The 17,318-nt window shown below is 37.0% G+C and overlaps 1 protein-coding gene across 2 annotated transcripts; it reads left to right on the forward strand.

Moving 5' to 3' along the window:
• The first annotated feature begins 380 nt into the window (after positions 1-380).
• On the forward strand, positions 381-2,997 carry LOC149248641 (protein SULFUR DEFICIENCY-INDUCED 2-like). Of its 2 annotated transcripts, none has more exons than XM_089458491.1 (6): positions 381-634; positions 749-1,151; positions 1,245-1,457; positions 1,547-1,702; positions 1,787-1,848; positions 1,955-2,997. In XM_089458491.1, exons 2-6 carry the CDS (start codon positions 948-950, stop codon positions 2,370-2,372), a joined length of 1,053 nt encoding a protein of 350 aa, XP_089314617.1. In that variant the 5' UTR covers positions 381-634; positions 749-947; the 3' UTR covers positions 2,373-2,997. The 2 variants fall into 2 exon arrangements, with proteins under 2 accessions (XP_089314617.1, XP_089314618.1); XM_089458492.1 differs by having other exon boundaries at positions 871-1,151.
• The last annotated feature ends 14,321 nt before the right edge of the window (positions 2,998-17,318 follow it).

Raw genomic sequence — 17,318 nt, forward strand, 5'->3', positions numbered from 1 at the left:
TAAATTAAATAATCAATTAATTAGAAATCCAAAAAACAATAATAAAGCCAAAAAAAAAAAAAAGAGTATAATAATATAAAAATGTATATTAATATTCTTAAGAAAATCTAAAAATCCCTATTAGATAATATCATATAAAAAAACTAAAAAATGAATAAAACAAATAAAAACATAAATTAAAGTTAAAGAATTTTTTGACAAAGGATGAATGAAATAAATTATGAACAAAACAATAGAAAGGGAACTAAGGAAAACAACCTCAAGAAAAGTTTCCACAAGTAAGAATATCTCGCAAATGTGGTGACCTGGCAGGGGCCAGCATGTCAAATAACATGGCAGTCTTGCCCATGTGGTGCGCTGATTGGAATGCCAATGGGAGGAAGACTCTTTCGGTAAGCAATGCATATGCACGGAATCAGGTCCAGGTTCATTGCATCTATTGTTGCCTCTCCCATTTCGTGCAGCTCGGAGCAATGTCTCTTCCTCAGTCCAATCCTTTCCGGCGAGGACGACGACTATGCATAGATCTTCAGAGGAACGACTGCCGCTTCGCAGGGAATGCTTTCCAATGCAGAATCCGTCTGGGATCTAGATTTCCAAAGGTCTCAATTAATTCGGAGCCGAATGACCACAGGTACTTTTCGAAATTTGTGCTTATCCTCTGAATTTTTCTGCGCTGAAGACTCTAGGAGATTTCTTAAATACCGTAATCTTAACGCGTTTAAGTTCATATTATTTAATGTTCCAGATTTCAGACAGTTTCGTGAATCTTTAGTTGAGAATTTATGTTCTCTGGTCTGGAAAAGCAGAGCATAAGGTGTTTGATTTCTAATGGCCGACTACTGATGCAAAAATTGTTTAAGCGAACAGGGGTTTACTGTGCATAGAACTCCTGGCACAGGAATTTTTTGCACATTTCGGTGAAATAGACTGTAAAATCAAAGGAAATGACCATCGAAGCCGAGTCTTCTCCGTTTTCTTCAAGAGAGCCTCGCTTTAGCCTGTGCTATGAGCAGGACAACGCGTTTCCTGCTTCTGCTCAGGTAAAGCCAATCGGCTTCCTGAAAACACAGGAGAAAACCGATCCTTTTCATGCTCTGTACAAGGTCCCCATTGGAGACACCCCTTACGGTAGAGCCAAGCACCTTCAGGTGAACTATTTTGTCGGATGTTTCTTAGGACACGCTATTTTATTCATACCTTTTGTGTGAAAGATCAAATTAATCGAAATTTTGAGGATACAGCTCGTGGAAAAGGATCCTGCTGGCGCCATTGCACTGTTCAGAAAAGCTATTAATGCCGGAGACCGTATTGACAGCGCATTGAAGGATATGGCCGTCGTGATGAACCAGCAGAACCGGTCATTGGAGGCCATCGAGACCATAATGTCCTTCAGACACCTCTGTTCTAAGCAAGCACAGGAGTCTCTTGATAATGTACTCATTGATCTCTTTAAGGTATAATCTCAAACAAATCGCATATTCATAAGCACTATACAGTATATACTCTGCTCTATAACATATTATGTCGTGCGTTTGTATTGCAGAAATGTGGGAGATTTGATGAGCAGATTAGACTATTGAAGCATAAGCTCCGCCTAATTCAGCAAGGAGTTGCATTCAATGGGAAATCCACCAAAACTGCACGGTCAAAAGGAAGGAAGTTTCAGGTTTCCATAATGCAAGAGACCACTCGAATTCTGGTACATAGCATTGACAACCTTCCCCTGTTCTTTAAGTATTTCTGCATAACAGTGGTTAAAAGAGAATGTAATGGGTGTTGGCAGGGTAATTTGGGATGGGCGTATATGCAACAACATGACTACTGTTCTGCAGAAATCGTTTATAGGTGGATTTCAATTCAAGATCAATGATTGACTTTTTATTATTCAATTATAATGTTAGAAATAGGAATAATGTGCTGTATTTTAATTTGAATGAATAATTGCAAGCAGGAAAGCACAGGTATTGGAGCCAGATGACAACAAGGCCTGTAATCTAAGCATCTGCCTGATAAGGCAGGGGAAAGTAGAGGAGGCCATGGATCTTTTGCAGGGGGTGTTGAACAACTGCAAGAATTCTACGAACTGTAATAATATTAGCAGTAAAGGAAAATCGAAGTCAATGGATCGTGTCGAAGAGTTATTAAAGGAAATTCGGGAATTGAAAACAGAGCAAAGGACTGGGGAGAAATGTCAATCAGCAGCATCCCGTGTAGAAGATTTGGAGTGGGTTTGGTATTGTGAAGATGGAGGAGGAGGATCACAAGAAGAAGAAAAGTGGGGCCTGGCCGTTGAGGTGAATCGCAAAAGAAATCGACTGAGAGTTTTCCAAGAGATGACTTCTGCTCCTAAAGAAGAGTTGGCATTTTAATACAGTGTAGATTGGGGCCTAGTCAACTTGATCAGGAATTTTATACAGCATGTTAGAACGATGGATGGGAAGATTTCAATACAGCTTTTTTAAGGTTGGGAAAGAGAACCCTCTTGTCTCTTCCATGTTGACAATGGCGCTTTGGGTTCAGGTAATTCCTTGTAAAGCACCCTCTTCAATATCCATTCTAGAATTTGATTGGTGTAAATACATCTTCGTTATCACAAATCACCGCACAACAGGCAAAACCCGCCCGCTCATAATTCGGAGCATTTCAGGGAAAACCGATTACAACATGACTTTGTCAATTGTCAATTATATACGTGTTGGAATCAATAAGAATCTCACATTGGCATGTATCTTGTATCCTTAGATTTAGTTAAAAGAGGGCAATGTTCAAGGCAACAAAGTATTAGAAGCATCCCATTATTCAGTGGGTTTGCTATATGTTGTCGTCGTTTTCATGTTGTCTGGTGGCTCTTGCTGATAGCTGAGGCCAGCAAAATATAGTTTAAGTATTTAAAAGGTTAATAGACATTGCCCACTCCAATGAAATGTGTATGTCGTTGTCACGATGCAATTTGGAGGGCATGACAATTTTAACAAGCTACATGAAGAGATGAAATAATCAATGCACATAGTAATATAGTAGTTGTTTTTGTATAATATATATATATATAGTTTTATTACATTATATTTATTTGATAATTATTTCTTTTACCTTAATTTTTATATAATATAGAGGGAAATGTGTAAGTTGTTAAGATGGGTGTATATACATATTAGAACTTCAAGTGTTTAGTGCGAATTAAACTTTGTAGAGGGTTTATTCACTTAAGTGGAGTTTGGGCTGTGATTAGTGATTATTGTGCCTTAGTTGTTGTTATAACTAACTACATAAACCATATCTTTTGTATTTACTATTTTTGGATAGCATGGCCATCATACTATGTTATGTGATATAGGTGTTAATAATGAAAACGATGCAAGAAGAAAAATAATTATATAGCAACATACATACGCATAAATCATGTACCCATGATTTACCCTAGAAAACCTCCAATCGAGGAAAAACCATCATTATCCTTGACCAAGCCAGTCAACGTTGTCCTAACCACATTAGAATGAAGAATCCCCAAGCTTTGTAACTACTTAGAATACCAAGGATCACAAATACCACATGCCCAAGACCACCACCTTTGACCTAACAACCTTGACTCTTTCATCGAGTCAAATTTACTTAATAATGGATAGAATTCTTGGGACTACCCATGCAATTTTTATACTTTTTAGAACACTTTTTTGAACCAATTAGCTTGTGTATATTCATGACATAACTTGTGGCCCTAGAAGACAATGTGCCTTAGAGCCAAGTTTGTGTACATTCAGGTTGTGGGGGGGATTTGTCAGTTGTTTTGAAAAATCAACCTCCTAAAAACCTTTTTTAATGTCAATACCCAAACCATAGAACTAACCAATGCCCCAAAATGGGTAAAATGGAAGTAAAAAACTCTCAAGCCAATAAGAATAGATAAGGACATGCCTACAATGAGGGTTGGTTGAAAGTTGCAAATAAATGTAAAGCCCTATTGTCTTATTTAATTGTCATCATGTACTAGGTGATGCTTCCTTTTCTTTTCCTAAAAGTCCATTCTTCATCGGACACTCCCGTTGGTTTAGTACCTGGATCTACCGCGACCCACTGATCTTTATCCACCAACAGATCCTCCATATTGAGTTTCCATAACTCAAAACTCTGACCATTAAGTTTCTCGATCTCTATCTTTCCACTGCTTGCCATCCTCTTTCACCACCATAATTGATTCTGCAGATCTCCCACTGAACAGGGTTTACCACAAGCCTGAGCTAAACCCCTCAGCAACAAAGGTGTCCCCTTGAAGCCAAAACAACTCTGATACCAAATGTAGGCTTTAACCCCGTATAGAAATTACCTACATATGAATTCTAAAACACAGAAAATAAATAATGCGAGAGCATAACACATAAAACACATATACACAGAGATTTCCCCCTGGATCCCAAAACCGGGACTACCAGCTTGATTTTTCATTTATGTTTCTTTCAATGTTACAATACATATTTATAAATACCGAAGCATCCAATACCATGGACCGAAAAACCATTACGTCCAAAACCATGGATCGAAAACCATCGTGTCCAAAACCATGTGCGAAAAATCATGCACAAAACCATAGGTAGGTCCGCCCAACCTAATATAGGGTCGAAAAACAAAATTTTCTGGGGCGCTACCCTGGACCCCATAGAGTGGGGTTACCTACACCCCTCAAACCCCCTGTAAGCCCCCCCCCTCCCGCTACGCAATCAGCGCAACGAAGTGGGGGCTCCGCCCCCCTTCTAACCTCCAGTTAACTATGTGGGCTAGTCGTGGAAAGAATGTAACACAACCCAACAGCACATGCTTTGCATGGTTCCTAGAAATTGGGGGAGCCTAAAGAGATTCAAGAATGTGTGTGAATTGCAAAGCTAAGAGTCACCACATGGAAAAGAGAGAGAAAATGAGATAAATTTACTCATGCGATTTACTATAAAAATTTCCCCTCTCCTCAGCAAATTGCAGAGATCATTTTTTATTTGTATACGTTACCCAAGGGTGAAATTATAAATCTTTTTATCCTGACTCTTCCTTGTTTATCCAAGGTTGAAATGGACATTGCTTCTTTACTCCTAGATCAAGTGTTATAAAGAGAATTTGTGCACTTTCTAGCAAGGGTGTTACTTAAGGCACCTAAAGATATAGCTAATGTGGACTATGACCCACAGGTATGAGGATCATGAGCAATAAGAAAACTTGAAAACAAAAAACCTTAAAATTTCATTTTCATAAAAAATATTGCATCCAGAGAAGCAATTTCCTCCCCAAGCTTATCCAAACTACATGGAAAGTATTGAGAAGCATGAAGTGAAGTTGAGGTATGTAGGGGCTAAGGGAACATCATACTCATACCTACTTTTCATGCATATCCCCCTAGAAGAGACACCTAGGCAAACATAAACCCATTTTAGAAACTAGACAGAAAGTTGGAGAGGAATGAGTGATATCCACTGCGGTAGTATAAATAAGAAGTGCCAACCATGGGAAAGTTAAGAGAGCCCTATCCCCATGTCAATGCCCAGTTGACATCTATTAAGTGCGAAATCAATGAGTTGAGGTTGCATGATAGGCTCGTTGGGCAACTTGGTATCTAGATTGGAGCTATTTCCATACTGTTCTATACTGGCCATCTTTTTCACATTGCATAAGAAAAGAAGATTTGTTGCGTAGTTTGTCGAGTGGTGGATCAAACTTTCTCATGCACATGCTTAAATAGTTATGGGGGAAAGCTTCCATGTCCTACTGGCATGTAACCTTATAGGTCGGTGGCAACCCACCCCACACCACCTCGCATCCCAAGCACTCCATTCAAGGATTATAAAATGTAATTTCAATATCTTATTATTAACAACTTTTTGCAAAATGTTGTAGTAAGTACATCTCTTTCACCATTCTCTTAAAGATAAAGTTAATTAATTTTCACCACATCCTTATCTTACTTTCTATATCAATAGTATAATTCATTTTCTTCTTACATCAATATGCTTTGAATATTAAGCCCCTCTTCTAAATTCAATCACTAAATTTTTACCCTACTAATACTTTGCTACTCTTATATTATTATTTGGTTAATTAGCTAAATCAACAATAACGTTTCTATTAGGACTTTCTCTAAATCCTCTCAAGGAAATGGTTTCCTTTATAAACATGGTTAGATCACCTTCTCCACCACTATCTCTCAAAGTTCCATACAAGTTTGATATTCATATATCATTTAACTGGTCAGATCACCTTCTCCACCACTATCTCTCAAAGTTCCATACAAGTTTGATATTCATATATCATTTAACTCCTATTTATGGCCTTTTTCATTGTGGTGGGCAAAAATTATCGACAATAAGGTAAAGTGATATTTTAGAGAGAAGATTGGTAGTGGTAGACCAAGGATGTATGGGTAATGCTAGGGGTAATAGAAAAGCATAATAATAGATATCTAAAATGTCATAGATTAAAATTTTTATTGAAAATGTTTAAAAATAAAAATAAATAATTTCAAAATATTAATTCTTAAATATTTATAAGTTTTTTAATTAACTTATATATTTTAAAAAATAATTATTTTTTTAATGATAATTTAATGTTATAAATTTTGATTGAATTTTTAATTTTATTTAGTTAAAAAATAAAAAATAGTAAAAAACATCAAAGCAGAAATTTGTATTTTACTTAATTATTTATATAATTAAATTTGTATTTATAGTGTTGTAAATAATCTCGAATGTAGAACAATCATAAGGTTTTACTGACATCAAAAGCTTTGCTAATTTTAATATCAATAATGAATGAGATACAAATCATAAGGTTGATGTGAGCAAATATTCTGTTAATATAGATTTAATATCATTAATGATTTTGGTGTTATGCATTTAGCATTGTTTTTGGCTTATGGTTATTTTTAATTTATTGTTATATGGTATTTTGTTAGGAGTGAGTTAATAAATATAGAAACTTAATATTTTTAACAAAATTCTTTTTTCTTAATAAAGTAAAGTTTTGCATTAATTCATTTTTTTTGCAAATTGTAATAATTTTGGTATTTTAAAATGTGCAAAAAAAAAGTGGCAAAATTTTATTGTCAATGTTTCCATTATTGAAGTGGAATTATGATCTTTTACATAATTTCTACCAAGTTTGTGATTCACCAGAATGTGGGTGAGTTTGTCCACTTATTAACTTACTACATCTTACTATAATGGAATATCCATTTGTTGGAATGTTGTTTCATGCTAATCATTATTTAGCTTTGGATTTCCATAAATGTTTTTGGAGTCAAAATAGTCTCACATGTAAGGTAAGGGATTTTATTTCACATTAGTGTTATACATTCTTATGATTGTTTCTATGTGATGTTATACATAATTTTGCTAGGACAGTATATTTCTATGTTTGGTTGTTTGGATTTTGTTTCGCATTGATACTCGTTTACTTAAGAATTTTCAAAATTGTGAGAAAAAGTATTTCACATGTATAGTCATTGTTTAGCTACATTAATACTCTTTTATTTATGGATTTCCATATATATATTTTGTACAGTAAAACATTGTAGCATGTAAGGTCATGTGGGTCACCACCAAGACCCATTTCCAGTGAGCAATATTCACTAATGACAATTTTTTAATAAGCTTCAATAGTACGTTGTACTATAACAATTATTACTCATAAAAATGAGAAATTAAAATTAACAAAATGAATGGCATAATTATCAATGATAAGACTTTTCCCCCATAAATGAGTCTTCTCCAAAAAGTTGCCTTTCCAAAACAACTATGGCTTGAGTCTTGACCATGCCGAAAATCATCAATCACTAATGATGACTTTTTCATAAACTTAAGTAGTATACTTTATGTCTATTATTCATAATAGTAAAAAATTAAGATGGAATTCAATAAAATAAAGGTGGTGTCTAAACATGTTATGTTTAGAATATTTTGGTTGAATTTCAGTTAATTTTTTTTAGCCAAATCTTATTTTTATTGTTTAAAATTGGCTTTTGACTTCATATATGAATTCAACACCTTCAAAATCCTTGAGATGCTCACATTATAGAGAATTTTCAACTCAAACATGTAATTCTAAAAAAATTATATTAAAAAAAGAAAAAGTCTTCCCAAAACTATAACTAAAATAAATAATATAATTATCACTTAAAACTTCTCTCACATAAACAAAAAAACCATAATTTAAATTAAAATTATAAAATAAATAATGTAATCATCACTTTAAATTTAAAAATTTTCCTTTTATGACCGTCCCTGTAAGGACCTCCGGTTGCAGGCGCGTTCGGGCGCCGAGTGAAGTCACCGTGCATGGGCGCACGGGCGGGCGTTGGCGCACGGCGGGCGGGTCTGCACGACGGGCGAGCAAGGCTACACGGCGGGCGGGCGAAGCTGCACGGCGGGCGGGCGAGGCTGCACGGCGGGCGGGTCTGCACGACGGGCGGGTGAGCGCACACGGGGAAGCGACGTTTCGGTGAACAGAAATGCGACGAAAGACTTAGGCCGAAATACGACTAAGTGTTGGAGCAGGTTTATACGTGCGAACGAAGGGGCTTGCATTTGGAAACAAGCCGACCTATTAATGGAGTACATGTGGGCGTAGAGTGATGGATATTGGGGTCGACCTTAAGGCTAGACACCCTCCCAAAACTCACGCAGAGTTTCATATATATAAGGTGAGCTTGGAGCTCATTTGAACCAAGCAACTTCGCTCATATCTCTAACACATAAGGGGTAAAAACCTGCGCAGTTTTGGAAGGGGAAAACACATAACTCATGCGTTGTTCAGCCCAAGTGCGATGTAGGTGTATCCTTGTGGTTTGAGGTGTTGGAGTTCGGTTGTGAGTTCAGACTTGGGTTCTAAGTGCCGGTTTGGACGAGGCAAGTGTACCGAGGTGCAGGTTGTGTGCAGGACTTGACAAAGTGAGATAGGTGGCCCGGGTGGGCATTCTTCTTTATGCAAGAGTGCATGTGATGGTGTATAAGGCTGTTCTATGCCTGTTGCAAAATTATTCTAAGTGTTGGCTTGAAGTTTGTCAAGCACACGTGTATTGTAAAATTGAAGAAGCTGTTATAATATATTGTTGGGCAGACTTTACCAGGAGTTGCCCCTCCCTTTATACTTGTGTATTGTTCTCGGTTTATTGTTCATGGTTAATGATTGAGAATGGTCTTCTTTAAAGTATAAAGGATAACACTTTATTCGGTTATAAGAAAACATAAGTTAAAGTAAGTTTATGTTGGAGTAGGCGTAGCCCATAAACGTTAGTATTGTTAAAAAGAAAGCGTTCGGTGGTGCCGCACCTCGCTACAAGCGGTTGGAAGATCACCGCAGGTGTAGGGGCGTGACAGTTGGTATCAGAGCTCGGTCGGAGCTGGTGACAGGTGAAGCAGTGAAGATGTCTATCTTGCAGAAATTGGGTTATGCATCCTTCGAAGAACTCGAAGGGAGTCTACTTGAAGAGTCAGAAGGAGTAAAACAAGGATTTGCAGAATGGGGCAAAAGGTTGTTTGAAACAAAGAGTGCTCTTCAGGCCTTGGTTAAGAAGGGGGTTTCTGACCAGAATGAGGAGGAAGCCTCTCAACTTGCAAAGGAAATGGTCTTGCTTGAAGCAGAATACAAGGAGCTCGGGATAAGACAGAAATTGAACCAAAAGAAGTGGGATTGCCTAGCTCTTGAGAGGCATCTCCTAGCCTTGAAGAGGAAGGCTGAAGCTGAGAAAGAGCTTCTTCAACCCGGTTGGGCAATGGAGCAAGGTGAAGTAGCAAATTGTGCCAACAAGAAAGAGGAAGCCGTGATAGAGGTAGATGTTGCAGGCATGACTACGATGGAGGGTGAACTTGAAGATGATCAAGCTGAACCAGGATCGTGCAGTTTGTCAACATGTATGGATGAGGTCACTCACATGGAGGAGCCTCATGATGATAAAGTAAGTGATGATACTTGTGTTTCATTTGGGCATTTGGGAGATGGACCAGGTGCAGGGAAGGGCAAAACTAGTTTGCCAAGGCAAGAGGACATCTTACCATGGATGACTATGATGGAACCTTGTATGGAAGAGCAAGGATTGTCAGTTGTTGGAAAGCTTGTTGGGGTTACTTGTGACCTTGGGATGAAAGGTGCAAGGACCCGGAACAAGGATGAAACTTGATGATCGTTGTGGATGATTGAGTCATGCTTTAGCCATGTGGAGAATTGGCTAAGTGCCCGGCATGACTCATGGACAGGTTGAGGAGGGCACACACTTATGTTTTGGGTGGACTTGTCATGGCCGAGACCAAGAGCAAGTCTTGATGGACACTTTGGTGGAGGAGCTATGATGAAGGGACTCATGACATGATGATGAGATGGTTGGGTGACCGAGTTCACTAAACCGAAGTTTGAAGACTTGGATGAGATGGCCAGATGTTGCGATGTGTCTACTTGGTTAGACTACATGGGCAGCTTAGTCATGGACATCAGGTTGGAGACTTGAAGACATGGAGCATGGCAGAGGCCTATGCAAGGACATTGTGTGGAAGCACTTGTAGAGATGTCAAGGGACATCCTAACAAGGTGCTAGGGCAGGAATGTTATGCAGGAGGACTTGCTATGGAGACTTGAGGGTGGCACATTGCAGATGGTGAAGAGGACTTCATGGACCTGAATGGGGCACATCAAGAGTCGATCAGACGAAGACTTGAGGGTGGCACATTGCAGATGATGGAGAGAGCTTCATGGACCTGAATGGGGCACATCGAGAGTCGGTTTGATATGGACAACATGTTGCAGATGGGATGGATGGAGTTTCCATGGACCTGAGCATGGGTTATAGACATCATGGATGATGGTATGTTATCGAGGACGACAACGATTTCAGGTGGAGGAGAATGTAAGGACCTCCGGTTGCGGGCGCCAGGCGAAGTCACCGTGCACGGGCGGACGCGGGCGCACGGCGGGCGGGTCTGCACGACGGGTGGGCAAGGCTACACGGCGGGCGGGCGAAGCTGCACGGCGGGCGGGCGAGGCTGCACGGCGGGCGGGTCTGCACGACGGGCGGGTGAGCGCACACGGGCGGGTGAGCGCACACGGGGAAGCGACGTTTCGGTGAACAGAAATGCGACGAAAGACTTAGGCCGAAATACGACTAAGTGTTGGAGCAGGTTTATACGTGCGAAAGAAGGGGCTTGCGTTTGGAAACAAGCCGACCTATTAATGGAGTACATGTGGGCGTAGAGTGATGGATATTGGGGTCGGCCTTAAGGCTAGACACCCTCCCAAAACTCACGCAGAGTTTCATATATATAAGGTGAGCTTGGAGCTCATTTGAACCAAGCAACTTCGCTCATATCTCTAACACATAAGGGGTAAAAACCTGCGCAGTTTTGGAAGGGGAAAACGCATAACTCATGCGTTGTTCAGCCCAAGTGCGAGGTAGGTGTATTCCTGTGGTTTGAGGTGTTGGAGTTCGGTTGTGAGTTCAGACTTGGGTTCTAAGTGCCGGTTTGGACGAGGCAAGTGTGCCGAGGTGCAGGTTGTGTGCAGGACTTGACAAAGTGAGATAGGTGGCCCGGGTGGGCATTCTTCTTTGTGCAAGAGTGCATATGATGGTGTATAAGGCTGTTCTATGCCTGTTGTAAAATTATTCTAAGTGTTGGCTTGAAGTTTGTCAAGCACACTTGTATTGTAAAATTGAAGAAGCTGTTATAATATATTGTTGGGCAGACTTTACCGGGAGTTGCCCCTCCCTTTATACTTGTGTATTGTTCTCGGTTTATTGTTCATGGTTAATGATTGAGAATGGTCTTCTTTAAAGTATAAAGGATAACACTTTATTCGGTTATAAGAAAACATAAGTTAAAGTAAGTTTATGTTGGAGTAGGCGTAGCCCATAAACGTTAGTATTGTTAAAAAGAAAGCGTTCGGTGGTGCCGCACCTCGCTACAAGCGGTTGGAAGATCACCGCAGGTGTAGGGGCATGACAGTCCCCATCCCATACAACTCTTATGAAAATAAAGAATAAAGATTGAAATTAATAAAATGAATAATATAATCATCATTTTTAACGCATTTTCCTTTCCCCACATACAAAGAAATGTTTTGAAAATACCTCCTACAATTATGGTTTGAGTCTTCATTAGGACTCAACCACAATTACGAAATGTTTCACTATACTATATTTAAATGTTTCTCCATATTATATTTAAATTTGTAATAAACATTGTGTTTATTCATAATATCATTCTATTTATTTAAGTATGTGAAATGTATTTTAAAATGGGAAGTTTAACGGTTTTTGTATCTATGTTATTCAAAATTTAATAATACATATGGTTTACCATTGTAATATTTTATTATTTATATTATATTTTTAAATACATAAAATAAATTTAATGTTAAAACAAAATTATAAAACACTTAAATGGTTTAAATTACATGATTTAAAGATATAATTTTAACTAATTTTAAATAAAATTTATTTAATAATATATTAAAAATATAAATTTAACTAATTTCAAATAAAATTCACTTAATAATATATTAAAACCAAACCAAAATATATAACAACTAAATTATTATTTAAATCACATTTTTAAATACATAAATAAATTTATTATTATAAAACAATTTATAAATTATTTAAATTATATAATTTAAAAGTACAGTTCTAACTAATTTCAAATAAAATTGACTAAAAAATAAAAACATATAATAATTAAATTAAATTATTTATTTAAACTCAAGTTTTAAAAAATATTTATGAAAATTTAATTAAAATTAATCAATATTGTAAATTTTTTTTTTTTATATAAATTAAATTACATTTTTTTAAATATTAAAATATATTGAATATTTAATATTAAAACATTTATTAAAATCAAACTTGAGTAAATGAACTCAAACTATTGATATTTGAGATGATTGATTTCTTTAAGAGCTTTGGCTATTAAGAATAAGACTCAAGTGGTAACCATTTACTTAGGTTTTTTTTTAAGATTAAAGTAAAAAATATTTGTAAAATTTATTTTTAAATATTAAATAAAAATATTATAATTTTTATAAATATAAAATTAAAATTTCAAAATAAATAAATGTTTTGTATTTTTTAAATAGAAAAAGTTTAAATGGGTGGAAGGTGGGCGATTATTTTTAATTTCGATAGAAAACAAGCGTTAAAGTATTTATAAGGTTAGGTAAGAAAACCAACAATGAAATTGAAAATGTATAACCTCTTGCTCGAGTTAAATTTGGCAAAAGAAATAAAAATTACTAAGATTGTAATATTGAAAGACTCTCTCTTCAATATCCAATATCGATATTAAAAATTATTTTCCCAAAAACAATTAAATTACAAAAACAATCAAATTAAAATTCTTCTTCACAGAATTTCGAGTGCCCTCAACCACTTTCATATTAAAACTTTTTATACTATCCTCATATTTCAAAACAAAGAAGTAAATAAATAAAAAACCCTTCATATTTCAAAACAAAAAAATATATCCCCTCCATCCCTCACATTGGAAACAACAATAAAGTCAACGACTCATATCTTTGGCACTTCATACAGGGTGAGGTGGATGACGGTCAGCATGCAAGCCATGCAGAGGTCTGCCTCCCAATGTATTTGCATGCGTCGAGGAGGCGGCTTATTATGGAATTTAATGGTGAAGAGATTTATGTTGCATGTGGTTTTTTTTACCTTGCCCTTAAATTAAGGGAGTGTGTTGGAATTTCTTTTGTTTAGTTTTTATGATGGCTACGTTATTGAATTATCAATTTATTTTCAATAATAATAATTATTATTACACAAAGAGTTAATATATGAATTATATATATAAATATATATATTTAAAAAATATGTAACAATTAATTATGGAAATTTATTTTCAACGCTATTTTATTATAGAGGCTTTTAACTTATAAAGACTTTATTATAATACCACATGCGTATACCTTGATTTACTAATACCACATGTTCAAAAAAACCATAACCCATATTCATATAACACTCATATGACATTTTTTTTAACACTAAAAAAACATAACCACTTTTAAGATAAATCTCAAACTTTGATGTAGAGATTAAAACCCAATTCTAAAATAAAAACACACTTTTGTAACAAAATTTTTATTTAGTATTTATTTATATTGATTTAATTATTTTTTCTCAAAATGGCAGCTTTTGTGATTCATGATTTAAGAAAAAATCTTAGAAATAAATCACATCAATAATTTAGGGTCCATATGTTTCTAACCCCTAGTGAGGTTGGCCATCCAGGGAAAGATAAATAGTAGTAAGAACAACAGAAATACAACAATCACTAAGAAAAATAATAAAATATTAAAGAATACATTATACTAAATTTAAATATAAATTTATATATTTATTTCTTTTAACAATAAACTATTAATATTTGTTAAAAGAAAGTAAAAAAATGACATTATTATTATTATTATTATTATTTAAATTAAATAATTAATTAAAAATGGATAAAAACAATAATAAATCCAAAAAGAAATTAACAAAAATAAACCAAAATATATATATGTATATAAAATAATATAAAAATATATATTAATATTCTTATTAATTAGAAATTGACGAAAACAATAATAAAGCCAACAAGAAATTAACAAAGAAAATTATAATAATATAAAAATTATATTAATATTCTTATAAATCTTATAATAGAAAACTAAAAAATAAATATTTTAATTTAATAATTTATAAAAGCAAAAAAAATCCCTCTTTATATAAAAAAACTAAAAAAGGAATAAAACAAATAAAAACATAAATTAAAGTTAATATTTTTTTAACTATAATAATAATAATAACAATGGGATAAATTAAAAACAACAAACCAAAAGTAGCAACTGGTTGGTGACCTAGCCGCGCGCGGCTCTGCTGAACGGATTGCAACAGCCACAGCCGCCAGCGATCGACGCCATGAGCGGACCAGGGGGCGGGGAGGCCGCTCCCACCCCTCCAATCTCACCTGCAGACGCCTTCAGCAGCTTATTAAAACAGCAAAGGAAGAAACGCAAAACATCAGAGGCGCCGAAGTTCATTAAGAAACTTGAAGAGATACCTGAGATTGCTCTCCCAGAGGAACAATCGATCAAAATCGCCCTAGCTCTGGCTGACAGAGGCCTAGTAGGGCAGTTTATGGGCCGCTGGCCATCCACAAAAATCACGGACGAATGGATTCAGAGGAACTGGAGACCTCAGCTAAAAAACAATGTGATCTGTTATGCTGTGGGACGAGGCTACTTCATTTTTGAATTCACAACCAAAGAAGATCGGGATTTGGTGTTCAGAAACGGGCCGTATTTTATGGGAAATCAAGGCCTGTACCTAAATAAATGGAGCCCCGACTTCGACCCCTCCGTAGATGTCCCTAAGGAGGCGCCGGTCTGGGTTCGCCTCCCGAATCTCCCGATACATTGCTGGAGCTATCAATCCCTGCAGAAGATCGGAAATGGGCTGGGTCGTTTCATTGATAAAGCTGATCACAAGGGCCAATATACCTGCGCCAGAATCTGTGTGGAAGTCGATCTGGAGGCCGGTCTGCCCGAAGCGGTCAAGCTATCAGTTGGAGAATGGCAGCATTATCAGAAGCTGGATTACGAGCAGTTGCCGTTCAAATGCCGAACCTGTCATGAGCATGGACATTTCCAGCGTGACTGCCCAAAAGCTTCAGCAGGGACCACGGTTGAAGAGGAAGGATGGAAAGAAATTAAAAAGGGAAAGGCTGTCCCAAAACCCCCGGGGCAGAATACCTCTGCATCGTTGGGGAAACCTCAATCTAATCCAAAGTCCAATGCTGAAATCAAAGATGGCTCCTCCTCAGGAGAACAGGTGGAAACCATGGAGACACAAGAGGAAACTGGAAATAAGTCGAAGCAAGTGAAAGATATTGAAGGAGAATCATCGGCTCCTCCGATTGATGATGGTCAGCAGGGGAAAGAAGGTAATGAAGAGCACATCAGCCTTGCCTCCGAATCTGAGGAGGACTCGGAAGAGAGAGATTCTGAAACAGATAACTCGCAAGTCACTCCTATTAAATCGACAAGGGGCCGGAAATCCAAGAAGAAACAGCGTGAGGAAAAAACTTACCTAGATGTTCTCCAAGGTTCTCAAAAAACCCTCAAAGGAATGATGAATACGAGATCTGGGCGCAAGAGTAACAGGGCTCCAAAAGGAGCCTCAATCCCCCAAACCAGTAAATAATGAAATACGTCTCCTGGAATTGTAGAGGATTAGGCAGCAGGTTGAAAGAGGAAGCCGTCAAAGACATAGTGAGAATATATTCGCCTGAAATCCTTCTCATCCAGGAGACTAAGCTGGAGGAACCCCTTCTCCTCCAATCCAGTAAAGTATTTTGGCAAAAAGGTCCAGGAAGAGCAATTAGCGCAAGAGGTGCTTCTGGTGGAATAGCCACCTTCTGGAACAGCTCCATTTATGATCTCATTCAAGAAAAAAGCAATCCCCATTGGCTTTTCACTCAGCTCCTTCACAAAGATTCTGGTCAACAGGTAAGTATGTTTAATGTATATGCTCCTGTTTTGCCAGGGGAAATTTTTTTTTGTTGGAACTCGATTCAATCTTTTCTTTCAGAACAAAATCCAGGGAATATTATCATTGCAGGGGATCTGAATGTCACCCTTGCTTCTGGTGAGAAAAAGGGAGGCTCCATTGTAAGGGACCCTGCTAGAGAATGGGTTGAAGATATTATGCTGGGCTGGGACCTGGAGGATATAAAACCTACTTCAGGCAAATTCACCTGGTCCAACAAAAGATTAGCCCCAAATCATATAGCTGCCCGTTTGGACAGATTCCTTGTCCACTCATCCTTCCTGACTTGCGGTCTAATGGCCACTTCTAAAATTCTTCCAAACCTCATTTCTGATCATAAGCCTATCCTCCTTGAGCTTTCACTGGATGGTAATTTAGGCCCCATTCCATTCAGGTTCAGCCCTCTGTGGATTCAGCAAGAAGGATTTCAAGATGTAGTTTCGGATGCCTGGAATAGGCCTGTCCGTGGTTCCCCTTTCTTTGTGTGGGAAGAGAAAATTAGAGTTTTAAAAAGAAGTCTTAAGGAGTGGGCAAAAAGATTGGAAACACCCACTGCCAAAAGAAAAGAATCTCTCAACAAACTTGCTGCCCATCAAACAGCAATGGAGAACAGTCCTGTAACTCAAAATCTCCTTCAAAAAGAAGTCGAGCTGCAAAAAATGGTTCACAAATCTAGCAGGGAGGAGGAAGAATTTTGGAGACAGAAATCTAGAAATTTATGGTTAAAGTCCGGAGACAGGAACACCAGCTTCTTTCACAA

This window comes from Pinus tabuliformis, chromosome 7 (assembly GCF_031772625.1).
Source record: "Pinus tabuliformis cultivar Carrire ecotype Pingquan chromosome 7, CPIR1, whole genome shotgun sequence".
NCBI classification, from domain to species: Eukaryota; Viridiplantae; Streptophyta; class Pinopsida; order Pinales; family Pinaceae; genus Pinus; species Pinus tabuliformis.